The following is a 23,149-nucleotide window of genomic DNA, read 5'->3' on the forward strand; positions in this document are numbered from 1 at the left end:
TTTTTTTAAATTAATTATTTCCAATTTGAATTAATTATTGCCACATTTCATTAATTATTTAATGGTGTATTTAATTAATTCATTATGGCTCTCCTCCATAATCCACCTGCTCTCATACCTGCATAAACTCTCAGGCTAAATACAGACCTATTTTAACTCAGACATTTTAACTAGTTATTATCTAATTCATAGATTACACTGACTTGAATTCACTGAATACACTGTATTAAAATGAGTTCAACTGATTTTAATTACACTCAAAGCAGACTAGATTATAACACACTTTGGGTAATAACACACTGAAGCTCTGCGTTAGACTAGCACAGGAAATGTTGTCACTAGAGTGTAACAGCTCACAGGAAGTACAGACAGTACTTAATGAGTTTTCATCTATTTTATAGAATTTAATAAAAGCTCTGGATTCTTCCGTGCGCAGACTGAGGGAGAAGAAATCTCATTCCCATGTTCCAATGCTGTCCATGGACAGAGGAAGTTCCTTTGCAAGAATCCGTGTAAAAAAGAAGGAAATATTTTCATTGACACAACTAACGACAAAGCCGAGAATGGCAGGTACAGCATCAAATACACAAAAGGCTCTGCGTTTGGACTGTATGCAGCCATCAGACAGCTGACCAAGTCTGACACGGGACAGTACTGGTGTGGTTACGGCGACCCTTTGTCTCCTGACTCATACGACACTGACGATATTTTTGTCGTGGAGGGTAAGTTTACCAAATCATGAAAAATTTCTTTGTGTATTTATAATTGAATGTGTTTCAAAATCTGTAATTAACCATTTTCACCAAAATCATTATGTTTCTAACACACACACACACACACACACACACACACACACACACACACACACACACACACACACACACACACACACACACACACACACACACACACACACACACCATCAATCCTTGAAGAAGTTTCCTAGTTGGATGTCTACAAATGATATTCATCAGAACATTTTGTGTTAGATTTTACCAATAGGATTATTTAATGATTATATTTTCTTATTGTCATATTGGGTATTGATTTTGTATCTGATTGACTGTTTTGTTTATTGTTCACAGCTTCAAAACCTTCTGCCTCCACACCTTCATCGGGTCAAACTGAATCTGCGAGCAGCAGCTGGGGTCGAGGTGGGTTGCAAAGCAGTTGCAGCTTCACAGCATCTGTCGGGAGGTTAAATGAAAATTACATCCTATTGATCTTTATGGCCGTTCGGAGCAGACATGCTCCGTTTTGCGTAACTATTTTTTAAAGCCTGGTAGAACTGCAACCACATAAGCTAGCGTATTATTATTTTTGCATATAAACAGGAGAAAGTGTACTTACATCTTATACATTCAGCTTGTGCTAGTTCACGGTTTCCTTCCACATAAAGCTTTGCAAAAATTGCATGAAAAGCATTTGCAGCAACAAAAACACAATATTCCAGAAACACGCTTTGCCGATCTGACCGTCAGCACGATCTAGCTGATGCCCCAAACCGGAAGTGAGGTCATTTTCACGGAAAATGTTTTTTCCTATAGGGCATTTACAGAGATATGCTGGTGTTTTTAAAATTCATGTTTGAGTTTAAGCCTTTCTGTGTAGTTTCTGGGATGCTTAGAATTCAGATTACACTGTAAGAAATAGTTGATTTTGATGCACATGCTGTTTATTTTGCAAATTTGCATTATAACTTGGCTCTATCTTAAAGGTTTAAAAGACATTTTCCAGTTGGTGAAGGTATGTGTGCTGGCACTGAGGTCAGCTGCCCTTTCAGGTTGTGACCAGCTTTGACTAAAGTAATTAAGATAAACTAATGAGATACTTGGCTTAATTGATTATAGTATTGATTCTGTATTTTGTTTCTATTCAGTACTGTTAACACAATTAACTTGCTGAATCGTACCAGCATTTTCTTTAATTGATTAACTACTTTGCGTTGATTGTTTGCAGCTTCAAACCCTCCTGACTCGACACAACAGACAACAACACAGAGTCACACTTTCACTGCAGGACTCTCCAAACCGTCATCAGACTGTCCAGGCTTCTTCCTGCCTCTGGTTGTGTGTCTGTCCTTGGTTGGAGCTTTACTGTTGTGTGTTGGTCTCCTGCTCTACTACATTAGTAAATTAAAGAGGAAAGCTGTATTAAACATCAGAAACAATGACTACACGGTCATGAAGGTGAGTTTCCTTAAATCATTTTGCTTTTTTAAAAGTTTTATTATGATAATCACAGAAACCAAAGAAAATAAAAATCTGTTTACTGCTTAAATTTTCTGATTGACACGTTTCACTACGTTTTCACCAACAGTGAGCAGTCTGAACAACATCAGCTTCAAAGTCTGATCAGTGTCTGAGAGAATAAACATAATCTGTGTGGAAGCACAAGGACACACGGTCATTTGGATCAAACTGATTCAAGAATATTAAATATGTTCTCGGCTGAAACTTGTTCTTTTATTTTCAGTTGTCTTCTATCAACGATGATTAGACTCCTTCCTCTGCACATGAAGACTCCAAAAGTACCAGGAACAGAACTACCCTGCATTTATAAAGATGAACATGTAAAAGTAATGCTAATGTTGTGTAGCTTAAGAAGTTTAGTCAAAATTTAATTTTCGTGAAAACAAAACAAAAAATCTAATTGAAGTGTGTGCAGCATCTTTGTTTTTCAGTCAGAGCCACCACACTAGTAAAATGTCAACGTGATGTTGGCAAAAATGCCATAAAATCTTAAGGATTCAGTACATTAAATGTCAGGTGTGTTTCCAGAACCACTAAAAACTGCTGTAATCAAACCTATACTGAAAATGGACGATCTTGACAAGACACAAATGAAAAACTACAGGCCGATCTCAAATCTCCCATTTTTAAGTAAGATCATTGAAAAAGCAGTTTCTCAACAGTTCAATTACTTCTTAAAACAGAATAACTGCTATGATGCCTTCCAGTCAGGTTTTAGACAGAACCACAGCACTGAAACCGCTCTGACCAAAGTGTTTAATGACATATGTCTGAATACAGACAGTGGAAAAATGTCAGTCTTAGTTTTACTGGATCTCAGTGCAGCATTCGATACAGTTGACCACAACATATTACTCAAACGACTGGAGAACTGGGCAGGTCTTTCAGGAACTGTACTAAACTGGTTCAAAACATACGTAGAAAACAGGAAATACTTTGTATCAATAGGTAACTTCACATCTGAGCAGACAAGTATCACATGTGGAGTTCCCCAAGGTTCCATCTTGGGACCCCTTCTGTTTAACATTTACATGCTCCCACTGGCACAGATTATAAAGAACAACAAAATAAACTACCACAGCTATGCAGATGACACACAAATATATATCACAATGTCACCAGGAGATCGAGGCCCTGTACAGGCTTGGAACAAACTCCCAGAAAGCCTCAGATCAGCTGAAACACTCAGTTTATTTAAATCCAGGTTGAAGACTCACCTGTTCTCAGCTGTATTTGAATAAAGCACCAAATCCACACTTTTAAGCTTAAATTTCAAAACTTATATTTTAACTACTGATTTTGGTTCTGATTTTATCTACTTTTTGATCAATTTTAAATCATGCTTTTTATTGTTTTTGTTTTTTAATGTCTCTGTAAAGCACTTTGAATCACCTTGTTGTTAAATTGTGCTATACAAATAAACTTGCCTTGCCTTACATTACAAACCAGTGGCTGTTTACATTGTTGGTATGTTCATCTTTTACAAAGATCTGTGAGCACATCAACATATCATGGTTGAACTGCCTGTTGTGTATTTGTGATATTGACAAAAAAAGAAAATAGTCGGATTTCGAGCATTTAGTTCATAATTCACTCCTCAGCTACGGTCACCATGAGTGCAGAGCTAAAAGCTAAAAGGTGACCTTGAGGGTCACCTTACATTAGTAGAACAAAAGGTGCCTATAAATAAAATGTATTATTATTATTATTATTATTATTAGTATGTATTGAATTCAGTATATTTTACCTGTTCATTGTACCTGATTACAGTTTTGCATTGTTAAAATGTTAAAATGCTGTATTAAATACATATTAAAAAGTTCAATATTACGGTAAAATACTGGCAGCTGTGGTTACCAGAATTTCACGTGGAAAATATAGTGACAATGCAGAATGCGTATCGGTATACTGTGTTGAGAAATGTAAAATTCACAGTGAACTTTGGTTTCTGCACAATAATTACATTGAAATAAAAAACTAATATAATGTAAACCTGTTAAAATACAATTTTAAGAAGCTTGATTACCGTCTCCTATTGACAAAGCACAGAAGAGCTGTTGTCAAGAGATGTACTCTAAGACACTTCTTCAGCTGAGAATCAGAGAGGAGAAACACACAGCTTTTACTGGCAGCAAGGGCAGCCACAGAGCGCCCGCACGAGAGTGAGCGCTCAGGGACTTGCGCTCTGCCACTGCCCTGGTCTTTATTTATAGACATCAGTGGGCGTTTGTTCCTTACATTGGAATGTGGATGTTTATATGTGTGTGTGCGTGTGTGGGGTCAGAGTGTGACCCCATAAAGACTTCCCTAAACCTGCTGGTCTGGAAGTCCAGCAGTTCATCTAAACAAAAGGCACTTAGCCTAAAACAGACATAGATACGTTTATCCTGCCACAAAACAGTAAGAGAAGGTACGACCTCTCCCCTGCTCCCAGGATGTGGGTGTGAATGCCAGAGCACTCTGGAATGCACACAAAGTCTTGTAGTGAACAACAGCCTAAGTCAACATGCAGCATTCTACCTTATATGCAAACTTATATTATTAAAAGATTATACTGACTACTAAGTACAATTTTCCATTGACAGCTGTATAATACAAAACATGTCTTTTTATTCAAAAGTTCAAATTAACAGTAAATTGTTGGCAGCTGTTTTTGCCAGAATGTCGTCTAAAAAATTAAGCTCCAACAAATAAGGCAATAAACATAACAGGGCTGATTGGTGTAAAATTTACATTCTATGACGTTTTGTTCTAATTTGCTAGAAACATTAATGGAAAAAACAGTAGAGACAATGATTAAATTAAACAGTTAATATTCATCCATCCATCCATTTGCTTCCACTTATCCTTTCCAGGGTCGCTGGAGCTGTCATAGGACGAGAGGTGGGGTACACCCTGACCAGTCTGTTGCAGGGCTAACACACAGGGACAGACAACCATTCACACTCACATTCACTCACAGAGTCACACCTATGGGCAATTTAGATTAATCAATTAACCTATCCCCACTAACTGCATGTTTTTGGACTGTGGGAGGAAGCCGGAGTACCCGGGGAGAACATGCAAAGTCCACACAGAGAGACTCTGGCCTGATGGTGGAATTGAACTCAGGACCTTCTTGCGGCAACAGTGCTAACCACTGTGCCACCGTGCTGCCCTAAACAGTTAATATTAAATAATCAAATTAATGACTAAAAAGGCACTGATCCAGGGGCGGAGCGTGGGGGTGGCTTACGGGGCTTAAGCCCGGGTTGTTTTGTCAGAAGCCCGGGGTATTTTGGAGTGTAATTTTTTCATAGTTAGATGCCTGGCTGACAACTGTATAAAACAAAAAGTACACACAATATTCGAAGCACATAGTGCACACTGTGGGAATTTACGACTGTGCGTGAATCCCCCCCTGATATTGGTATGATCCAAGCTCAGGCACTAAGCGACTGAGCGAGGGGGCGGGGGGAGCTGCTGCCCGTGAGTGCGCTGTTGGAGAGACGGAGCCAGCCATACTAAGGAGAGCTTAAGTTTGAGCAGGTACCAAAGCAAATCATTCGTACTGTACAAATAATGTAAATATGACGGTGCATCACGAAAGATTGATATCAAACTGATCACTTGACCAATATTACGTTACTTGCTCTTCAAGTGAATCAACAAATGGCGAAATGAAAAGCCGAACAAATGCTATTTTTTTTAGAGAGTCTTAGCTTACGTGTGTTTATTTCATATTTTCAGTTCTTACCCTCCCCGACTAATTCGGTTTCAGTTATGTACTGAAATATAAGAATGGACATTAGAGGCTTCTTTCAAAGAAAAAACTCAGGTAAATGTTATTTTATATATTATGCTTTGTATGTTGTTCAGTATATTTCTATGCAAAACAAGAGGGATTTCAGTACACAGCAGGATATTCACATTTGTAACCAGATATTTACATACACTTTAGGGAGAAAACATAAAACATTTTTACTGTACAACATCAATTTAGAGTAAATTTTTGTTTTAGATAAATATTGAAATATCTTTTGAATTAGTTAAATGTCAGAATAAAGAGAGACAGAGCTGTCTATTTTTTATCACTTTCATTAAATTTAGGAGTACATGTACACTAAGTTTATTGTTAATTAATAAGAAAACTCCAGACGATTCCATTCTGAGCTGAAGAAGCTTCTGATAGGTTAGTAGAGTCCATGTGAGTAAATTGGTGGCACAGCTGTGGATGCATATAAGGCAAAACACAGAGCCTGTTTCTGTGACATGGGAAAATCAAGAGATGTCAACCAAAACACCAGGAACAGAACTGTGGAGCTCCATAAGTGTGGCTCAGTTTGAATACAATTTGGTGCCATTTGCAATTAAAAAATACAGACAGTTTCTCTCTTTACTCTTAAAGTTAACACATATGTTTTTATATTTATCAATCTAAAAAAATAAACATTTAGTCTGATTTGATGTTACAATTAAAAAAGTGTTTTTATCTGAAGAGTTTGTAAATATCTGGTTTCAACTGTATATTTGATGATTGTCAGCACAAAGAGAGAGAGAGAGGAACAGAGGGGGAGATGGAGAATGAGGACAGAACAGAGATGAACAAGAGCAGGTGAGACACACATGTTAGTCAAATGGTTGCTTACTAAAAGTATCACTGTATCATAGGTACTCATGTATCTCGTACCTAGTGTTTCTTTTTAGGTTTGCTATTTTTCAAATTCTATATTTATTAAGTTCTGCAGGCTTGTTTGCACAACAAGGCTAAATAATTATATAAACTTTTCTCAATCTAAATATTGGACTTTGGTAGAATTAAATAAATAAGTGTAGTGCAGGTCTATGATGATTTTTAGTGCTACTATCATCTAGTTCTGATTGTGGTTATGTCTTGGTTAAGTCCTCAGTAGTCCTGATTTTGAACTGTTGTAGTCCTGTTTTAATTCTGGATCAGTTCTGCGTCTGGTTGAATTGGGGTTTAGTCCCTGTGTCTTGATACAGCCCCGACTTCGTTCTGTCTTGCTGCTTAATTAAAAAACTAGTTTAAGGTGTCCTGCATGTGTGATATATATATTTCCCTATATGAAGTCATTCTTTTTTGAACAAAACTCAAAACAGAGCCAATTAATCTTTCAGTCATTTCTAACCCCACCCCCCCAAAAAAAAAAAAAATCCCACATGCATACTACCCTTTAGGGCTAAGCCCCGGGTGTTTCAAATGTCTGGCTCCTCCTCTGCACTGATCTAATTAATATCAAACTTAATCCAACCAAAACAAATAAGTACATAATAAACAGTCAAAATTTAAAACACTTGATACTTGCAGACCTGATAGTAGAGGGCTTTCAAAAAAGGCTCTGATGGTGTCTGAGGAACTGGAACAGGTTTTGAAAACTGCAATTGAATTGAAATGCAAGTAGGGCTGGGTACCAAAACACAATATCTTTTTAGTACTGACTGAAAACATTCAGTAGGTATCCATACAGGAAAAAAAAATTTGGTGCAAAATTTCTGTACTTTTCTAATTCAATCTCTGTTATTGAGCCTCACGGGTCCTTTTCTTCTGCTGCCTTAAAAAGTTCCAGTCTGCATCTGCTGACTGTGACACATGTCATAAGTGCTGGTTTTGCTTGTATTGAAAGAACACGTGTGTCATTTTTACTGAATATGATTTCAAATTTATTCATTTTAAAAGTGATAAAGTTCATGGAGCTGAATTTCTCTTTAGGGCCAGTGAAGGCTAACATAACGAAGAAAATAAGACAGTACACGAATCAAAACAAAAATAAAACATCATAACTTCCTAAACTAAATGAAAAAGGATAAGCATCCAAATTCCAAGAGACACAGTCAGAACCACAGACAGGAAACTGCACAGACTGAGGATGAATTCACAGCAGATTCATCCAGTCTGTGTACAAACTGTGTCTTTGATGCACTGAAACAAACCCAGGTGTGAATCCAGAGAGTCTCATGTGTGATGTGTGAGTGTAGAGTAGGTCTGGTCCTGGTCCCTGCCGGCTGGATCGAGGCTCTGGTAGGTTGAGTCTTCACGTGTAGAACCTGGAGTACAGTTCTCGTAGTGGACGTCCTGAAACAGAGACAAACTGTCTTCTTCACATAAAAAGAAGAGACTCTGACTTGGTTAAATCATTTGTGCTAGAAAGAAAGTCACCTCCATGTTTGTGCCCTCTGAGTTTCCTCTGGTCCTCAAACCTGTGGAACAAACAAAGGATGTTCCTCTGTTAGAGGGACCAATCATTCAAAGTGCACGTGAGGCTGAAGATCACTGCTGCCCCTCCTGTTCTTTCATCCTGCTTAGTTGGACTTTATTAGGCTTCATTTTAGACTTTGCCTTCAGAATCAAAGACTCACATTTGCTCGAGTCTCCTCCTGTGTACTGAAGAAGTGATCCACAATAATTATACTATTTTACAGTTTTCATGGGTCGTGTAGTCAGAATATTTTTCCTGTTTTTACTTCACACGTCCGAAGCAGAGAACATCTGGATCTGATCCTGCTGACAGTGTCCAGAGTTCATGTGTGACACAGTTTAGGATTCAGTTACTTCCAGTGTTTAACATCATCTCTACAAGTCACTCCACTCTCCTCTTAGAGCCCAAAGTGGACAAGCAGGATGAAAAATTTTGATGTTTGACTGCAGCTGTTTGAACAGACTTCAAGTGAAGTGAAAAAAGAGTTTTTGGTTAGAAACGAGACGTTCTGTGTGTTTCTGTGTCTCTGTTGTCTTACCTCTGCTGCTCTTCCTCTTGATGCAGATTATTAGAACAGTCAGTGATGAGAGGATGACGATGATGAGCAGAGAGATGATTACATACAGCAGCACACCTGTGACAGCAGAACAAGCTTGTTTTACATGGATTTATTGATTGATGAGTTGCACATGTAGTGAAATAACAGACGTGAAACGAATAAACAAACAGATAAAAGTTCTACATGAACAAGAGGAGCTCACAGAGAATTTAGAAAAAGAAAACGAGTTTGGCACAACGTCACACTCACATCATACTTCTGATTAGAAAAGCTGCCACACAGGACAGGCTGATTAAAAACATACTGTCTTCTCTCATAGATGGATGTACCTGCAGATGCTGCTCTTTCAGGCTGCTCAGTGCTTCCAGTCAAAGTTAATGAAGGTGTGCAGCTTCCTGTAGTTGTGGCTGATGGTCCAGCTGCTGAACAAGAGCAGAGAGGAAAGTTTGACTTATAAATGTTTGGAGCTGTGAAGAAGAAAAACACAAAGATTCAAAAATCAGCTGAGAAATCAAACGAGCCTTAAATGGATCCACTGACTGAGAAAAAACCAGTTTGGAAAATTTAGTTTTAGATTAAAAAAATGCACTAAAATAGTTTAACAATGAAATAAAATATGAATGTATGTTGAAATATCAGGTTCTTGGAAACAATAAAGACATTTAGGGACATTAATGGTCACCTGTTCATTTCCAGCTCCACACTCTGATTCCTGCTCTCCATCACAGTAACTTTACAAAGTTCACATTCTAAATAATCTTGTTTCTAAATAATTCTGTTTCTATGTTGAGATAAACTGAGTGCTGAGAGCAGCCTGAGCTGTTGGCTCACAGGGATCACTGTACAGACACTGAGCTCATTATTAGAAACTTTGCTCGTGTTCAACATGAACATCCACCACTGGAACAGCAGATATATGACAGGAAATAAGGAACAGCTGAACAGCTCCACTCTGACAACATTTGATTAATGTCAGTAAAAACTCACCATCTGTGACAGTGACCTCAAAGTCTCTGAATGACCTGCTGGAAGATCCCCTCAGTATACAGCTGTACCGTCCTGAGTCAGACTTGGTCAGCTGTGTGATGCTCACATACAGAACTCCTGAAGCATATCCAATGTTGTATCTGCCTCTCTGAGCTTTGACATTATCTGTTTGAACAAGAGTGTTGTTTCCTCCACACTCTCCCCTGCAGAAGAACCCTCTGTTTCCAGGTTGTTTAAAGGAACATCCGACTGTGAGAGAGCTTCCAGTTTCTTTATCAAAGTGTTTCAGCTGATCATCGTTTCCATCCAGCAGTGCTGTTAAAGAGACAAACGATCAATAGTTACTATCAGTGCTGAAGATGATGCAGTCTGATCACAATAACTGCAGTTTGATCCACAGTTACACTGGGAGCTGCCCAGTTCAACCAGTCTGACAGAGGAACTGTTGGACTAAGTGAGATTTAAACGGCTTCATCATCAGACTGATTGGATTCATGAAAAATCAGCTTTTATGACAAGTATAGACTCTAAAATGTGAACCCTTCATGGTTTTAAGTACATTTAAAGTCTGGATGGACGTTTGTGTTGTGAATGTGATTTTCACACATTCATTGAGGAAGAATCCATTTTGCTGTGAGGGGAACTCTTGGAAAGATCAAACTGACGACACAGAAGCAAAAACTCATCAAAGAAAATCAAAGTTACATCAGAAAATCTTCTTTCATTCATCAGCGTCTGTTCTGACATCAACATTTCATTCACATCATTATCACCTGACACACTCACTAATATTCACACACACTCGTGTCCCAGCTGCAGTTCATCTGTTACTTAGAGGAGTCCAAATGTAACCAACAGTTGACAGAAGAACAAACTTCAGCTTCTTTAAACCGTCAGCAGCTGTCAGTGAAACTCAAACTTTGCTTCAGAAACAGAAACTAAACATTTCCACAGCTGAAACAGAAACTCACCTTCAGCAACAACGATCACGAACTGTCTGAGTGAAGCTGATGATGAAGATCCACCCAAACCACAGCTGTACTGTCCAGAGTCAGACTCAGTCAGCTTTGAGATGCTCACATATAAACCATGAGAACCAGTCCATTCATATTCAATGCTGTATCTGCCTGTTTGAGCTCTGACATCAGTTGTATTAATGAGAATGTTTTCTCCTTCGCATTCTTCTCTGCAGAACATCTTCCATGTTCCTGGAGAATTAAAGAAGAATCCAGCTGCCAAATCTCCTCCAATGACTCCATAGCGAAGAATCTGAGCATCGGTGACTTCAGGGTTTCCATCCTGCAGAGCTGTTGGAAACATGAACCATCAACAGTTACTGTTTGTACTTCCTGTAAGAAGCTGCAGTCTGATCACAACATTCACACACAGACACACTGAGACTAAAGTCTGAATAACAACAATGATTCATGTCAAATACATTTTATTGTCTAAAGTGGTGGAAAATCTTCTTCCAGTCGACACGACTCAAAATATATCTGAACATGTTTCCTATGCATGTGTGGCACAATGTTAAAGACAGAGACATGAAAATATTAGCCCCCCCATTTTATTTGATGCTCAGAGACATTTTCTTTTAGTAAGGCCACTGCAATGTAAGTTTTACTGTTGTATAAGTTCCGCCAGCAGAGGGCGCTCGGTCCTGTACGTATCGGTAGCTGACGCTACACTAGAAGAAGTAGTGTCAGTGGTGAAGAGGCAGCGTACGGCCTGCGCGCCAAAGAGAACTGATTGTCTTATTTTTCTGTTTTTACAGGTAAGCTGGGTGGTTGATAATATAAACAGATGTTATAAAAGTGACAGACAGCAGTGGCGATTAATGGTAAATGTCTTGTTTGTGGCGAATGTTAAGCTAAAGAGCTAATTTCCAAGTTGGTCCAGTTGTTAGCCTGTGCCGATCCAAGTGTTAGACTGTACCGAAACTCTGTGAGCTCGGTGCAGGTATTTTTGGGTTAAAGCCACAAGATGTATATTTTGCACAATAAGAGAAAATGTGAATTGCTTTATGTTTAGTTCATGAAGAGTGAATGCTATAGAAATATGTTAAGAAAAACATTTATTTGAAAGAGATCTAGTTTATTAAATACAGTTAAGAAGACAGGTTCATAAATAGATTAAAACAGTAGTAAAAACAAGATAAAACTGTAATGAGTTCACTATGTTATTCATGTGTATAGTAAAATGTATTTGTGTGATTTAACCAGTTTACAAAGGTGGTGCATGTGAAACTGTATAAGTTACTTGTATAAAGTAATGTCAACTATACTAGAAGAAGTAGTGTCAGTGGTGAAGAGGCAGCGTACGGCCTGCGCGCCAAAGAGAACTGATTGTCTTATTTTTCTGTTTTTACAGAGAGAGAGAGAGAGTTTTCTGTAAAAATAAATATGTTGCACAGGAGATGAGTTGGCCCATCATTTCAGCAGTGTAACACATGAATAAAATGACAATAAAAGATGAAGATAAACAAAACATGTAAATGACTCATAACTCCTCTGTGTGGTACTTGTAGTAATTATATGTTGAGAGATTGAAGCAACAGCTCAACATGCAAGTTTTTCATGTGTTTCATCCACAGGAAGTGATGTCATCATTTAGTTTAAATGTACTGCTGGTGTCAAAGTTCATGAAGCGACAACAAAACCAGTGATGAAGTTTTTATTTGTTGTAACTTTGTTTTACTGAGGGTGATCGTGGCTCAAGAGTTGGGAGTTCACCTTGTAATCTGAAGGTTGCTGGTTCGAGCCCCGGCTTGGACAGTCTCAGTCGTTGTGTCCTTGGGCAAGACACTTCGTTTTTTTTGAGGAAGTAACAAATACTTGCAATGAACGACATGTTATTGAGTAATTTATGACTCTATTTTAAAGCTCTGAAGCCAAACTCAGCAGCTGATGTGAGTCAGTTACTTTATGTGAATGATTTCAGTTCATTCCAGCATTTAAACTCTGTGCAGTCGTATTTCTGTTCAGCTCCAACAGGACAAACAGGAAAATTAGGAAATAACTTTTCACACAACTCTGGGTTTGAAGATGCTGACAGATTTCACTCACGTCACTCACAGGTTTATATTTGTCTGCAGGAAGTGATGTCATTTTGTCAAATCTATATGCACTGTGGGAGTGAACTGTGAATAGTCACAGTGAAGAAACATGAACATGTAACAGTAAAAGCAACAAAATGTGTTTTTGTCTTTCAAAGAAAAATTCATTGACTTGATCAACAAGTTTGTATTTTCAAATAATAACTGAAAGTATCAGGTGGAGTTTTTACTTTGATATTACAGGTTATTTTGAGGACGTAACAAACACTTGTAAGAAACCATCTTTGAAAGGACGAATCCTAAAGCCAAAGTGAGCAGCAACATGTCCATGAATGTCTCACTGTGATGGTTTCTTCTGTCCATACTGGCCACAAACACATCCATGAAATCATGAATAAAAGCAGTTTGAATGGAAGAAGCGTCCATGAAAGTGACTCATAGCTGACTCTGATCATCATGTTTAACAACAGAAACATGTTGAAGAAGGAGAGTGACAGAAAGAACAAGTGAATGTACTCACAAAGGAAGAAGAAGCAGATCAGAGTGTGACGGACTTTCATGATGAGGCTCTGATGGTTCACTGCTGCCTCTCTTCTTCTTCACTGGAAACCAGGAACTTGTGACGCCTCACTTCTCTAACTGAAGGAGTCCCTCCTCCAAACACCACAGCACCTCTACACTCCTCCCCTCTGCATCCGTCTGTGAGTCTGCTGCAGGGCCTCAGGCTTCCTTCTTATATTTATAGTATTATGTGCAAAGTGCTGCAGGAAATACAATGATGACACTTGACTCTGTTAAATTCAGCACAGTGACCAAAACCTCCAACAATGATCATCATTCATCATGAAATCATTTCTCTTTCTGTATCTGAAGATAATGAACTTTAGTTTGGGATCATTTAGAAAAACAGTTTGGGTCAAATGTTAGAAAAGAGTCAGACTTTCTTTCTTCTCACAGTTTGTTTAACATGAGTTTCAAATCTTTGAACATTTAAATACATCTATGAACAGAATATGAAAGAACAACAGTTCTGATATTATATCAAACATCTCAATCACCTTGTGGTTCAAAGTGGTATTACATGGCAGCCTCATGTAATACCACTTTGAACCACAAGGTGACGCACGAGTCAGTGTAGCATCCAGTACGTCCTCAGTCCGACATGAGACATCCCAACATTATTCCAGTTAGCTCAATATTCCAGTTCCAGGAATGCAGGAATGTTATTGTCACACTCAGCCAACTGATCCTCCTGAGACACAGAAAAAACATCTTTTGACAGAGTAAAGTTTAATATTAAACAAATTAAATAAATAAATCAGCTGTAATCTGATATTTGTGACCTACTGGAGACTGAGAGAGAGCAACTTGTGTTTTTGGAAACATTTGAAGTGTTGCTGAATTCCAGTGTAAGGCTGAGGGTTTATCCTCGTCAGTGTTCGCATTATGTTCCACGGTTGATGTACCTGATGTTTGTTCCAGAACCACACCCACTGTTACACACTCTGAATGAGGCAATAAAGGGAATCATCTTCCTATTGCTGCCTGGCTTCATTCTGTTAAAGACTTTATTCTTTCCCCCTGAAAGGAGACCTCACTGTGATGGTTACGTTGATGGATTTTCTAATCTTATTGTTTATTCTTGTCTCATTTCCCCTCATGCATTGGTTTGTATTAATCCATCCGCTATAATAAACACTTTCAGTTAATATTAATATGTCTCCACGCTTTTTTGTCTGCATTCGGGTCCTCTATTCTCCACTCCACACAGTCTGCATCTGCTGACTGTGACACATGTCATAAGTGCTTGTTTTGCTTGTATTGAAAGAACACGTGTGTCATTTTTACTGAATATGATTTCAAATTTATTCATTTTAAAAGTGATAAAGTTCATGGAGCTGAATTTCTCTTTAGGGTCAGTGAAGGCTAACATAACGAAGAAAATAAGACAGTACACGAATCAAACCAAAAATAAAACATCATAACTTCCTAAACTAAATGAAAAAGGATAAGCATCCAAATTCCAAGAGACACAGTCAGCACCACAGACAGGAAACTGTACAGACTGAGGATGAATTCACAGCAGATTCATCCAGTCTGTGTACAAACTGTGTCTTTGATGCACTGAAACAAACCCAGGTGTGAATCCAGAGAGTCTCATGTGTGGTGTGTGAGTGTAGAGTAGGTCTGGTCCTGGTCCCTGCCGGCTGGATCGAGGCTCTGGTAGGTCGAGTCTTCACGTGTAGAACCTGGAGTACAGTTCTCGTAGTGGACGTCCTGAAACAGAGACAAACTGTCTTCTTCACATAAAAAGAAGAGACTCTGACTTGGTTAAATCATTTGTGCTAGAAAGAAAGTCACCTCCATGTTTGTGCCCTCTGAGTTTCCTCTGGTCCTCAAACCTGTGGAACAAACAAAGGATGTTCCTCTGTTAGAGGGAACAATCATTCAGTGCACGTGACAAAGAAATACGAGAGATCATTCATAATTATTATTATTTTGGTTATGAGCAGTCTGACATCTGGATTTTTATAAATCTATCAATTTATTTATTGTTCACTCTATCAGCTCAGTAGTAAAAAGCATAGACTGTATGTTAAAGATGGAATAATCTGCTGTAATGTCAGCTGTTGCTTTGTGCACTCCTGTTTTAAAAGGCTCAGTTCAGCATGTTGGCTGCAGCAGGAAAGAGTTTACTGAGGTCACAGTGAGCAGTCAGCTCATAGATACTGTACAAGCAGATATAACCAGGTCACTGTTTCAATCGGAGGCTCATTTAGTCGTCTGTGGTGAACGCCTGTGTTTTGTTCAATGAGCCTGAACGTCAGATCCTGTTTGTCTTCCTGTTTTCTCCTGATGTTTCTTTGACCTTGAAGTTTCCCAGATATGTACTGATACTTTTGATCCACTTCTTCACATCTCTGCTTTACTAAGACCTGAGTCAATATCTTATTTTAAACTCATGAAAACTGTGCACAGTCTCCTCTTCTACAGGAAAAGACGAATACCTGATGCATTCTTAAAGGGATTTTTCATTTTTGTATTTTTTGTGCTTACTTCAAGACATACTTAGAAAACAGGAAATACTTTGTATCAATAGGTAACTTCACATCTGAGCAGACAAGTATCACATGTGGAGTTCCCCAAGGTTCCATCTTGGGACCCCTTCTGTTTAACATCTACATGCTCCCACTGGCACAGATTATAAACAACAACAAAATAAACTATCACAGCTATGCAGATGACACACAAATATATATCACAATGTCACCAGGAGACCGAGGCCCTGTACAGGCTCTTGGTAAATGCATCGAGGAAATCAATGACTGGTTGTGCCACAATTTTCTCCAGCTAAACAAAAACAAAACTGAGGTAATAGTCTTTGGCGCCAAAGAAAAACGATTACAGGTCACCAGAGAACTTCAATCTATACACCTAAAAACCACCAACCAGGAGAGACATTTGGGTGTAGTGATGGATGCAGACCTAAACTTAGAAAAACACATTAAGACAATAACAAAGTCAGCTTACTATCACCTCAAGAATATTTCAAGGATAAAAGATCTGATGTCTCAACAGGACCTGGAAAAACTAGTCCATGCATTCATCTTTAGCAGGCTTGATTACTGTAACAGCATCTTTACAGGTCTACCTAAAAAATCAGTCAGACAACTACAGCTCATTCAGAACTCTGCTGCTCGAGTCCTCACTAAGACCAAAAAAGTGGACCACATCAGTCCAGCTCTGAGGTCTTTACACTGGCTGCCTGTCCGTCAGAGGATAGACTTTAAAGTTCTGATGCTGGCCTATAAAGCTCTGAATGGTTTAGGACCAAAATACATCAATGACCTCCTGACCCAGTATGAACCATCCAGATCCCTCAGGTCATCTGGATCCGGTCTTTTATCAGTTCCCAGAGTCAGAACCAGACACGGAGAAGCTGCATTCAGCTTTTATGCTCCTTATATCTGGAACAAACTCCCAGAAAGCCTCAGATCAGCTGAAACACTCAGTTTATTTAAATCCAGGTTGAAGACTCACCTGTTCTCAGCTGCATTTGAATAAAGCACCAAATCCACACTTTAAGCTTAAATTTCAAAACTTACATTTTAACTACTGATTTTATCTACTGTCCTGATTTTATCTACTTTTTAATCAATTTTAAATCATGCTTTGTGCTGTACATCAGTTCAGCAGATCTGCCTGAGAAATATTCTGCTCTCGTTTTTTCTCTCTCTTCCTCTGTCACCTGGGCGGAGTTCATCCTGGGCTCCCGCCGTTGACTCATATTACTGCTCTTGGCTATACTGTTGCTTGACTTGTGCCAGTGAAGTCCTGGTGAGGAAACTACTAATCTGGTTGCCTTGGTTTTTGCTTCTTGTGTTAACGTCATTCCCCTGTGTACGGACACTCGGGACCTGTCCTTGGTCCTTACAGAGATTCTGGTGTGAGTGAGAGTGTTCCCCTGCTTTTCCCCGTGGACTCCCTGGAGCCCTGATCCCCGCACTCTTGTATAGCACTTTGTCACTGTCGCACATTTCACCTGGTGTTGGTGAATCAAGCCTCTGTTCTTCCTTTGAGCAGAGGAGTCCTGCGTTTGAGTCCCTCCAGTTACCGTAACAATAAATATAAAAAAATAACAGAGTCAGTTACGCACTGAGTCAAAAGCCTGTTAATAAAAATGAGTTTTTAGCCTGGATTTAAAGACCAACACTGAAGCACACGGCATAGTAGCAGAGTACAGTTCAAAGCTTCGGGGCCACGATGGAGAACGCTCGGTCTCCTCTGAGAGCAACAGTTGAGCAGCTGACTGGAGTGAACGAGGAGAGAACGAGCAGATCTGACAAATATACAGGCACCAGACCATGTAAGGATTTAAAAACCAGTAAAGGGATTTAAAATTAGATCCTAAATTCAACTGGAAGCCAGTGTAAGGAGGCCAGAACCAGAGTAATATCCAGCTTAACTTTTACCAGATAAAACCGTACCACAGCATTTTGCACCAGTAAATGAAGGGCGGTCCCTTAATATTTCTTTGCATTTAAATCAATAATTTAACGAAGCAGTGAATCGTGTCCTTCCTCCTGAATGCTCCACCTCTCACCAAGCCAATCAGAGTACTGAGCAGTCAGAACGGAAACAGAGAAGGACTCAGTCCTCCTGAAATCGCCCTCAGTGCAGCCGAACGTCCATCAGTCTCTCCACTGTCCTCAAACCAAAGCGTGCAGACGAGTCACAAAGAACAAGTCAGGGAAAATATTTTTATGTTTCCCTGCAGCTTTGACAAGTGACGTAAAATTAGTTTCAGTGTTTGATCGTAAATGGAAAGTTCTGTTGTTGCTGTGTCTTTGTTGTCCTACCTCTGTCGCTCTTCCTCTTAATGCAGATTATTAGAACAGCCAGTGATGAGAGGACGACGACGATGATGATGATGATGAGTGGAGTGATGATCACATGCAGCAGCGCACCTGTGACAGCAGAAAAACGATGTTTCAGTCTGATTTGCTGATTGATGATTGGCTCCCTGTTTGCTTTGTGAATCACTGAATCATCCTAAACTAACAGACGAGTGTCTGCAACGAGCATCCAGCATTTCTCTGCATGTGGAAACATGAGTTCCAACTCGTGTTTACTGAAGGTTGAAAGAGGGGAAGTTGTTCCACTGATGACCATCAAAGGAAAAGCCTAGAATGTCATGAATAACCAGAAAAAAGAGCAGAAAAAAAGGTTCTGCAGCAACAACAGTTCATAGAAAGTTAATGGAGTGAGTTCATCATATGTAAATATTTGACTACCAGAATAAATACTGTTCACTCTTTCTGGTCGTTACACCAGCTGTAGTTTGAGTTACTAAGTCTTTAGAGTAGATCATGTAAGATATTTTTGTAAAATATTTTGTAACAACATTTATGTTGTAATCTGCCTTTTCTTGTGTTTGTGATGGAGAACATCATGTGCATGTTTGACTGGATGGTGACATTCGTACAACAAACTCATAACTGTGCTCAGGGCCTAAAATATGAACTCTGATTATTCAAAAGTTCCATCTCTTGAACCAGTAGGCAGATGTACCTGCAGATGTTTTCTCAGACTGCTCAGTGGTGAGTGAAGGTGAGGAGGCTGATTGGACGACTGCTGAAGAAGGTCAGAGAGTGAAGTTTGTATTAGATGTGGTTGTGAAATGTTATTGTTTAAAACTTTGCTCATTTTCATACACAAGGTGTAAAATAATCCATAATCCACTGTGGCAAAGTAAGACATGTCTGAGTGGAATTAGAATATTTTGGAAAACTTTGAAGAAAACCATCCTTCTGTTTCAAAACTGTATTTTCTTTTTCTTTTTTTCAGTGATCAATATCAAAATAACTATCAGTAGCTAAATATAACACGGCCTTTAGACAAAACATCATTGCTGTCAGTAAGAAATAGAAATCTTCGAGTCCACAAAGACGTAAAAAATGGAGTCATGTCACTAAAAACTCACCATCTGTGACGTTGATCTCAAAGTCTCTGAATGAACCTTGACCAGCAGCTGGATTCAGAGAACATCTGTACCGTCCTGAGTCAGACTCAGTCAGCTGTGTGATCGTCACATACAGAATTCCTCCTCCTCTAAATTTCTCCTCTGAAGTTCCTCTAAATCCAATTCTGTATCTGTCTTTGAAATCATCTTCACCATCTGTTTGAAGAAGAACCTCATGCTCTCCACATTCTCCTCTGCAGAGGTACTTATGTCTTCCACCCTGATTAAAGGAACATCCGACTGTGAGAGAGCTTCCAGTTTCTTTATCAAAGTGTTTCAGCTGATCATCGTTTCCATCCAGCAGTGCTGTTAAAGAGACAAACGATCAGTAGTTACTATCTGTGCTGAAGATGATGCAGTCTGATCACAATAACTCCAGTTTGACCCACAGTTACACTGGGAGCTGCCCAGTTCAACCAGTCTGTGGCTGGAACAGTGAGTTCAACAGTGATTTGAAGTGAATTCTTCAGCTTCAGCCCGACCTCCTCGTGCCATCATCACAACATCATCATAAAACAGTGACACATGCAGACACTCTGCTAGTGTCACTCTGGAGGTTTTACTGTGTTTACTGTACAAAGCAGGATTTAATCTTGTCCACGTAACTTCAGGGTTAATCGTGTTTTTTAATATGAAGCTGGTTCACTTATTACCCGTTTACATCACTGTGCTAATATATATGCTAAGCTAATCTGCTCCAGAGCAGGTTATGTTCCAGATCACAGATCACCAGGAAACCACAACCTACTGTCCAATCAGATCGCTGGAACCGAGACCTCTGAGAGCAGATGGTGGTGTTTAATGTCTTTGCTTCTCCCTGTTGATGCCTGAAGGAATATTAATTATTAAATACAAATTTATTCCCTGATTCTTTTTTCTATTGCAGTTTTATTGTTTCATAATCAAAGTATCTGATCCTAAAACAAGCAGCTGTTCGATGACCTCACATCAGATTTGCACACAACTCGAACAAGAGGTGCATTTGAAAGAGTAAAAACTAAACCTTTCTTTTAAACATGAATTTAATGAAATGCTGATTATGATCCATCAGATTCTCTGTGTTTTAATGAGCTGAGACACTGATCACTTCAAAAACCTAAACTTTATTAGTCCAGTAGCTCGTTCACAGTCTTACTGATGGCAGCGTTCATTCAGGCCTTTAACACAGTTTACTTTAGTCTGTATTACTGTGTGTGTTTAACCTCTTTATAGTTTTATCTTCCTTCTTAAAATCAGCTGCTCTGATGTCTCCATGTTTCTGATTGGTCAGATGTTGCTCCCGCCTCTTTCATGTGAACAAACTGAAAGGGGTTAACTTAGCGAGCTGGTGAAAAGCTTCATGCTAATGCTGATGTCAGCTTCAGTGAGTCCACACAGGACTGTGGTTTAGGAAACTCAGGCTTTAACCCTGAACGCTTCAGTTCCTGTGCAGGTGATCAGAGGAATCAAAAACCCAACATCATCACTGGAACATGAACCAGGACTCACTGTGCCAACAGAGCAGAGCCTCAAATTTAATCCAGCAACATGAGAATAGTGTGAGGTTAAGAACGCCTCAGTGAATCCTGTGCAATACAAACATGGATCAAACAGATAAATTCTAATTTACACACAAACCTTTGATTTCCATTTTCAGACTCAGAAACTGAACACAGTTTAGTTCATGCTCATGACGTCCAGCTCAACCACAGAAAGCAGATCAGCTGATCACTTAGACGAGACCTCAGATATCATATTAGCCGATCTCATATAGAGCTGTTAGTGTCTCCTGCCCACAACCCTCCACCACAGCGTCTGATGAAATAAATGTGTCCGTCTGCTCTGTTCTGTGCAGCACGATTCACTCACATCATCCTGACATGATGGAGATTATGGCACGAATGTTCTTTTCCATAGTTTATATACATGACTAGAGTTAAAGAAACAGTTTAGTAAAGAGGAGTTTTGTTCAGAGAGTCGCTGCCTGTGAAAACTGATAAAAAGTTTAAGTAAAAAACTCAGTTTCACAAAACTTTTCTTCAGACTTTCAGAGACAAAGCAGAGAAATCAACATTTGCACAGTTTAGACTGAAACTCACCTTCAGCAACAACAACTTCAAACTGTTTGTATGAAACTGATGATGGAGATTCAGCCACAGCACAGCTGTACTGTCCAGCATCAGACATGATCAGCTGTGTGATGCTCACAGACAAAGCAGGAGCAAAATTTTCTATTATATCTTCAGTGCTGTATCTGTGACGTTGATGCTTCTCATCTGTTGTATTAATAAGAATGTTTTCTCCTTCACATTCTCCTCTGCAGAATATTTTCCATGTTCCAGCAGAAAACCTGAATCCAGCTGTAAGATTTCCTCCAACGACTCCAAATGAAATGTTTTTGTTGTTGTTGACTTCAGGGTTTCCCTCCTGCAGAGCTGTTGGAAACATGAACCATCAATAGTTACTGTTTGTACTTCCTGTAAGAAGCTGCAGTCTGATCACAGCATCCACACACAGACACACTGAGACTAGAGTCTGAATGTGAAACACTGAGAGCTCAGAGTTTAAACATCATCTTCTGTTTCACTTTTCTCTCCTCATTGATCAGAACAAAGATCCACATTCAGTCCTGTTAGAGCTCTGACACTAAACTGTTTGTGATCAAGAGGAAACTAAAAGCTTAACATTACTGAGTTATTCACACTTTGGTTTTAGGCGATGACTCACAGTTTTATATTTGGCTGCAGGATGTGAGGCAGTTTATTCTGTTTCATCTGAGTTATCAGGAACAAAGTGTTTGCAGGCAGATTGTCTTAGTTTAGTCAAATTAAAGTTCAGCCAAGTCGATAAACTCTGAAGGCAGCAGGCTGAGTTTGTTCCCTTTATTTTACTGAGGAAGTAACAAACACTTGTAATGAGCTGTGTTTGAAACGATGGTTTCACATGTTATCAAGTCCTGAAGTGAGCAGCAACATGTCCATGAATGTCTCACTGTGATGGTTTCTTCTGTCCATACTGGCCACAAACACATCCATGAAATCATGAATAAAAGCAGTTTGAATGGAAGAAGCGTCCATGAAAGTGACTCATAGCTGACTCTGATCATCATGTTTAACAACAGAAACATGTTGAAGAAGGAGAGTGACAGAAAGAACAAGTGAATGTACTCACAAAGGAAGAAGAAGCAGATCAGAGTGTGACGGACTTTCATGATGAGGCTCTGATGGTTCACTGCTGCCTCTCTTCTTCTTCACTGGAAACCAGGAACTTGTGACGCCTCACTTCTCTGACTGAAGGAGTCCCTCCTCCAAACACCACAGCACCTCTACACTCCTCCCCTCTGCATCCGTCTGTGAGTCTGCTGCAGGGCTTCCTGCTCATTCATGCACCTTTACATTTACATTTATCCCTGAAACCAGAATTCACATCACTAATTTAAAATGTGATGATGTGTCCAGCTGATTCTTCCACCTCAGCTAAAATTCATTTAGTCTTCTTCTAATATTAAAACTCTTAAATGATCATAAGTGTCATTGTTATTTATACATATTGTTCTTGAGACTTCACAGCATTTCAGTACCTGCTGACTCTGAGGTT

General features: G+C 39.2%; 2 protein-coding genes across 3 annotated transcripts; both read right to left on the reverse strand.

The window, feature by feature from the left end:
- Positions 1-4,350: 4,350 nt before the first annotated feature.
- On the reverse strand, positions 4,351-13,677 carry LOC308407415 (uncharacterized protein). Of its 2 annotated transcripts, none has more exons than XM_080899041.1 (8): positions 13,571-13,677; positions 12,728-12,799; positions 10,967-11,302; positions 9,996-10,310; positions 9,338-9,427; positions 8,988-9,083; positions 8,410-8,450; positions 4,351-8,325 (listed from the first exon to the last, which is right to left on the reverse strand). In XM_080899041.1, the coding sequence occupies exons 1-8, from the start codon at positions 13,608-13,610 to the stop codon at positions 8,206-8,208; spliced, it is 1,110 nt and encodes a 369-aa protein (XP_080755167.1). In that variant the 5' UTR covers positions 13,611-13,677; the 3' UTR covers positions 4,351-8,205. The 2 variants fall into 2 exon arrangements, with proteins under 2 accessions (XP_080755167.1, XP_080755166.1); XM_080899040.1 differs by having other exon boundaries at positions 9,338-9,430.
- Positions 13,678-13,974: 297 nt separating this feature from the next.
- On the reverse strand, positions 13,975-22,791 carry LOC308407416 (uncharacterized protein). The gene is made up of 8 exons (XM_080899042.1): positions 22,724-22,791; positions 21,652-21,987; positions 19,535-19,879; positions 19,123-19,185; positions 18,411-18,518; positions 15,412-15,452; positions 14,155-15,327; positions 13,975-14,108 (listed from the first exon to the last, which is right to left on the reverse strand). Exons 1-7 carry the CDS (start codon positions 22,761-22,763, stop codon positions 15,208-15,210), a joined length of 1,053 nt encoding a protein of 350 aa, XP_080755168.1. The 5' UTR covers positions 22,764-22,791; the 3' UTR covers positions 13,975-14,108; positions 14,155-15,207.
- Positions 22,792-23,149: the final 358 nt, after the last annotated feature.

Source organism: Rhamphochromis sp. 'chilingali', assembly GCF_963969265.1.
Source record: "Rhamphochromis sp. 'chilingali' genome assembly, chromosome: 12".
Classification (NCBI taxonomy): Eukaryota; Metazoa; Chordata; class Actinopteri; order Cichliformes; family Cichlidae; genus Rhamphochromis; species Rhamphochromis sp. 'chilingali'.

Excerpts from the sequence above, each read along its gene's own strand:
- LOC308407415 (XM_080899040.1), bottom strand. The coding sequence starts at position 13,610 with ATGAAAGTCCGTCACACTCTGATCTGCTTCTTCTTCCTTT. Across the intron at positions 9,084-9,337 it reads TGAAAGAGCAGCATCTGCAG|GTGTGCTGCTGTATGTAATC; the intron begins GTACATCCATCT and ends CTGCTGTCACAG. Across the intron at positions 8,451-8,987 it reads CAAGAGGAAGAGCAGCAGAG|GTTTGAGGACCAGAGGAAAC; the intron begins GTAAGACAACAG and ends TTTGTTCCACAG.
- LOC308407416 (XM_080899042.1), bottom strand. The coding sequence starts at position 22,763 with ATGAAAGTCCGTCACACTCTGATCTGCTTCTTCTTCCTTT. Across the intron at positions 19,186-19,534 it reads TGAGATCAACGTCACAGATG|CAGTCGTCCAATCAGCCTCC; the intron begins GTGAGTTTTTAG and ends GACCTTCTTCAG. Across the intron at positions 15,453-18,410 it reads TAAGAGGAAGAGCGACAGAG|GTTTGAGGACCAGAGGAAAC; the intron begins GTAGGACAACAA and ends TTTGTTCCACAG.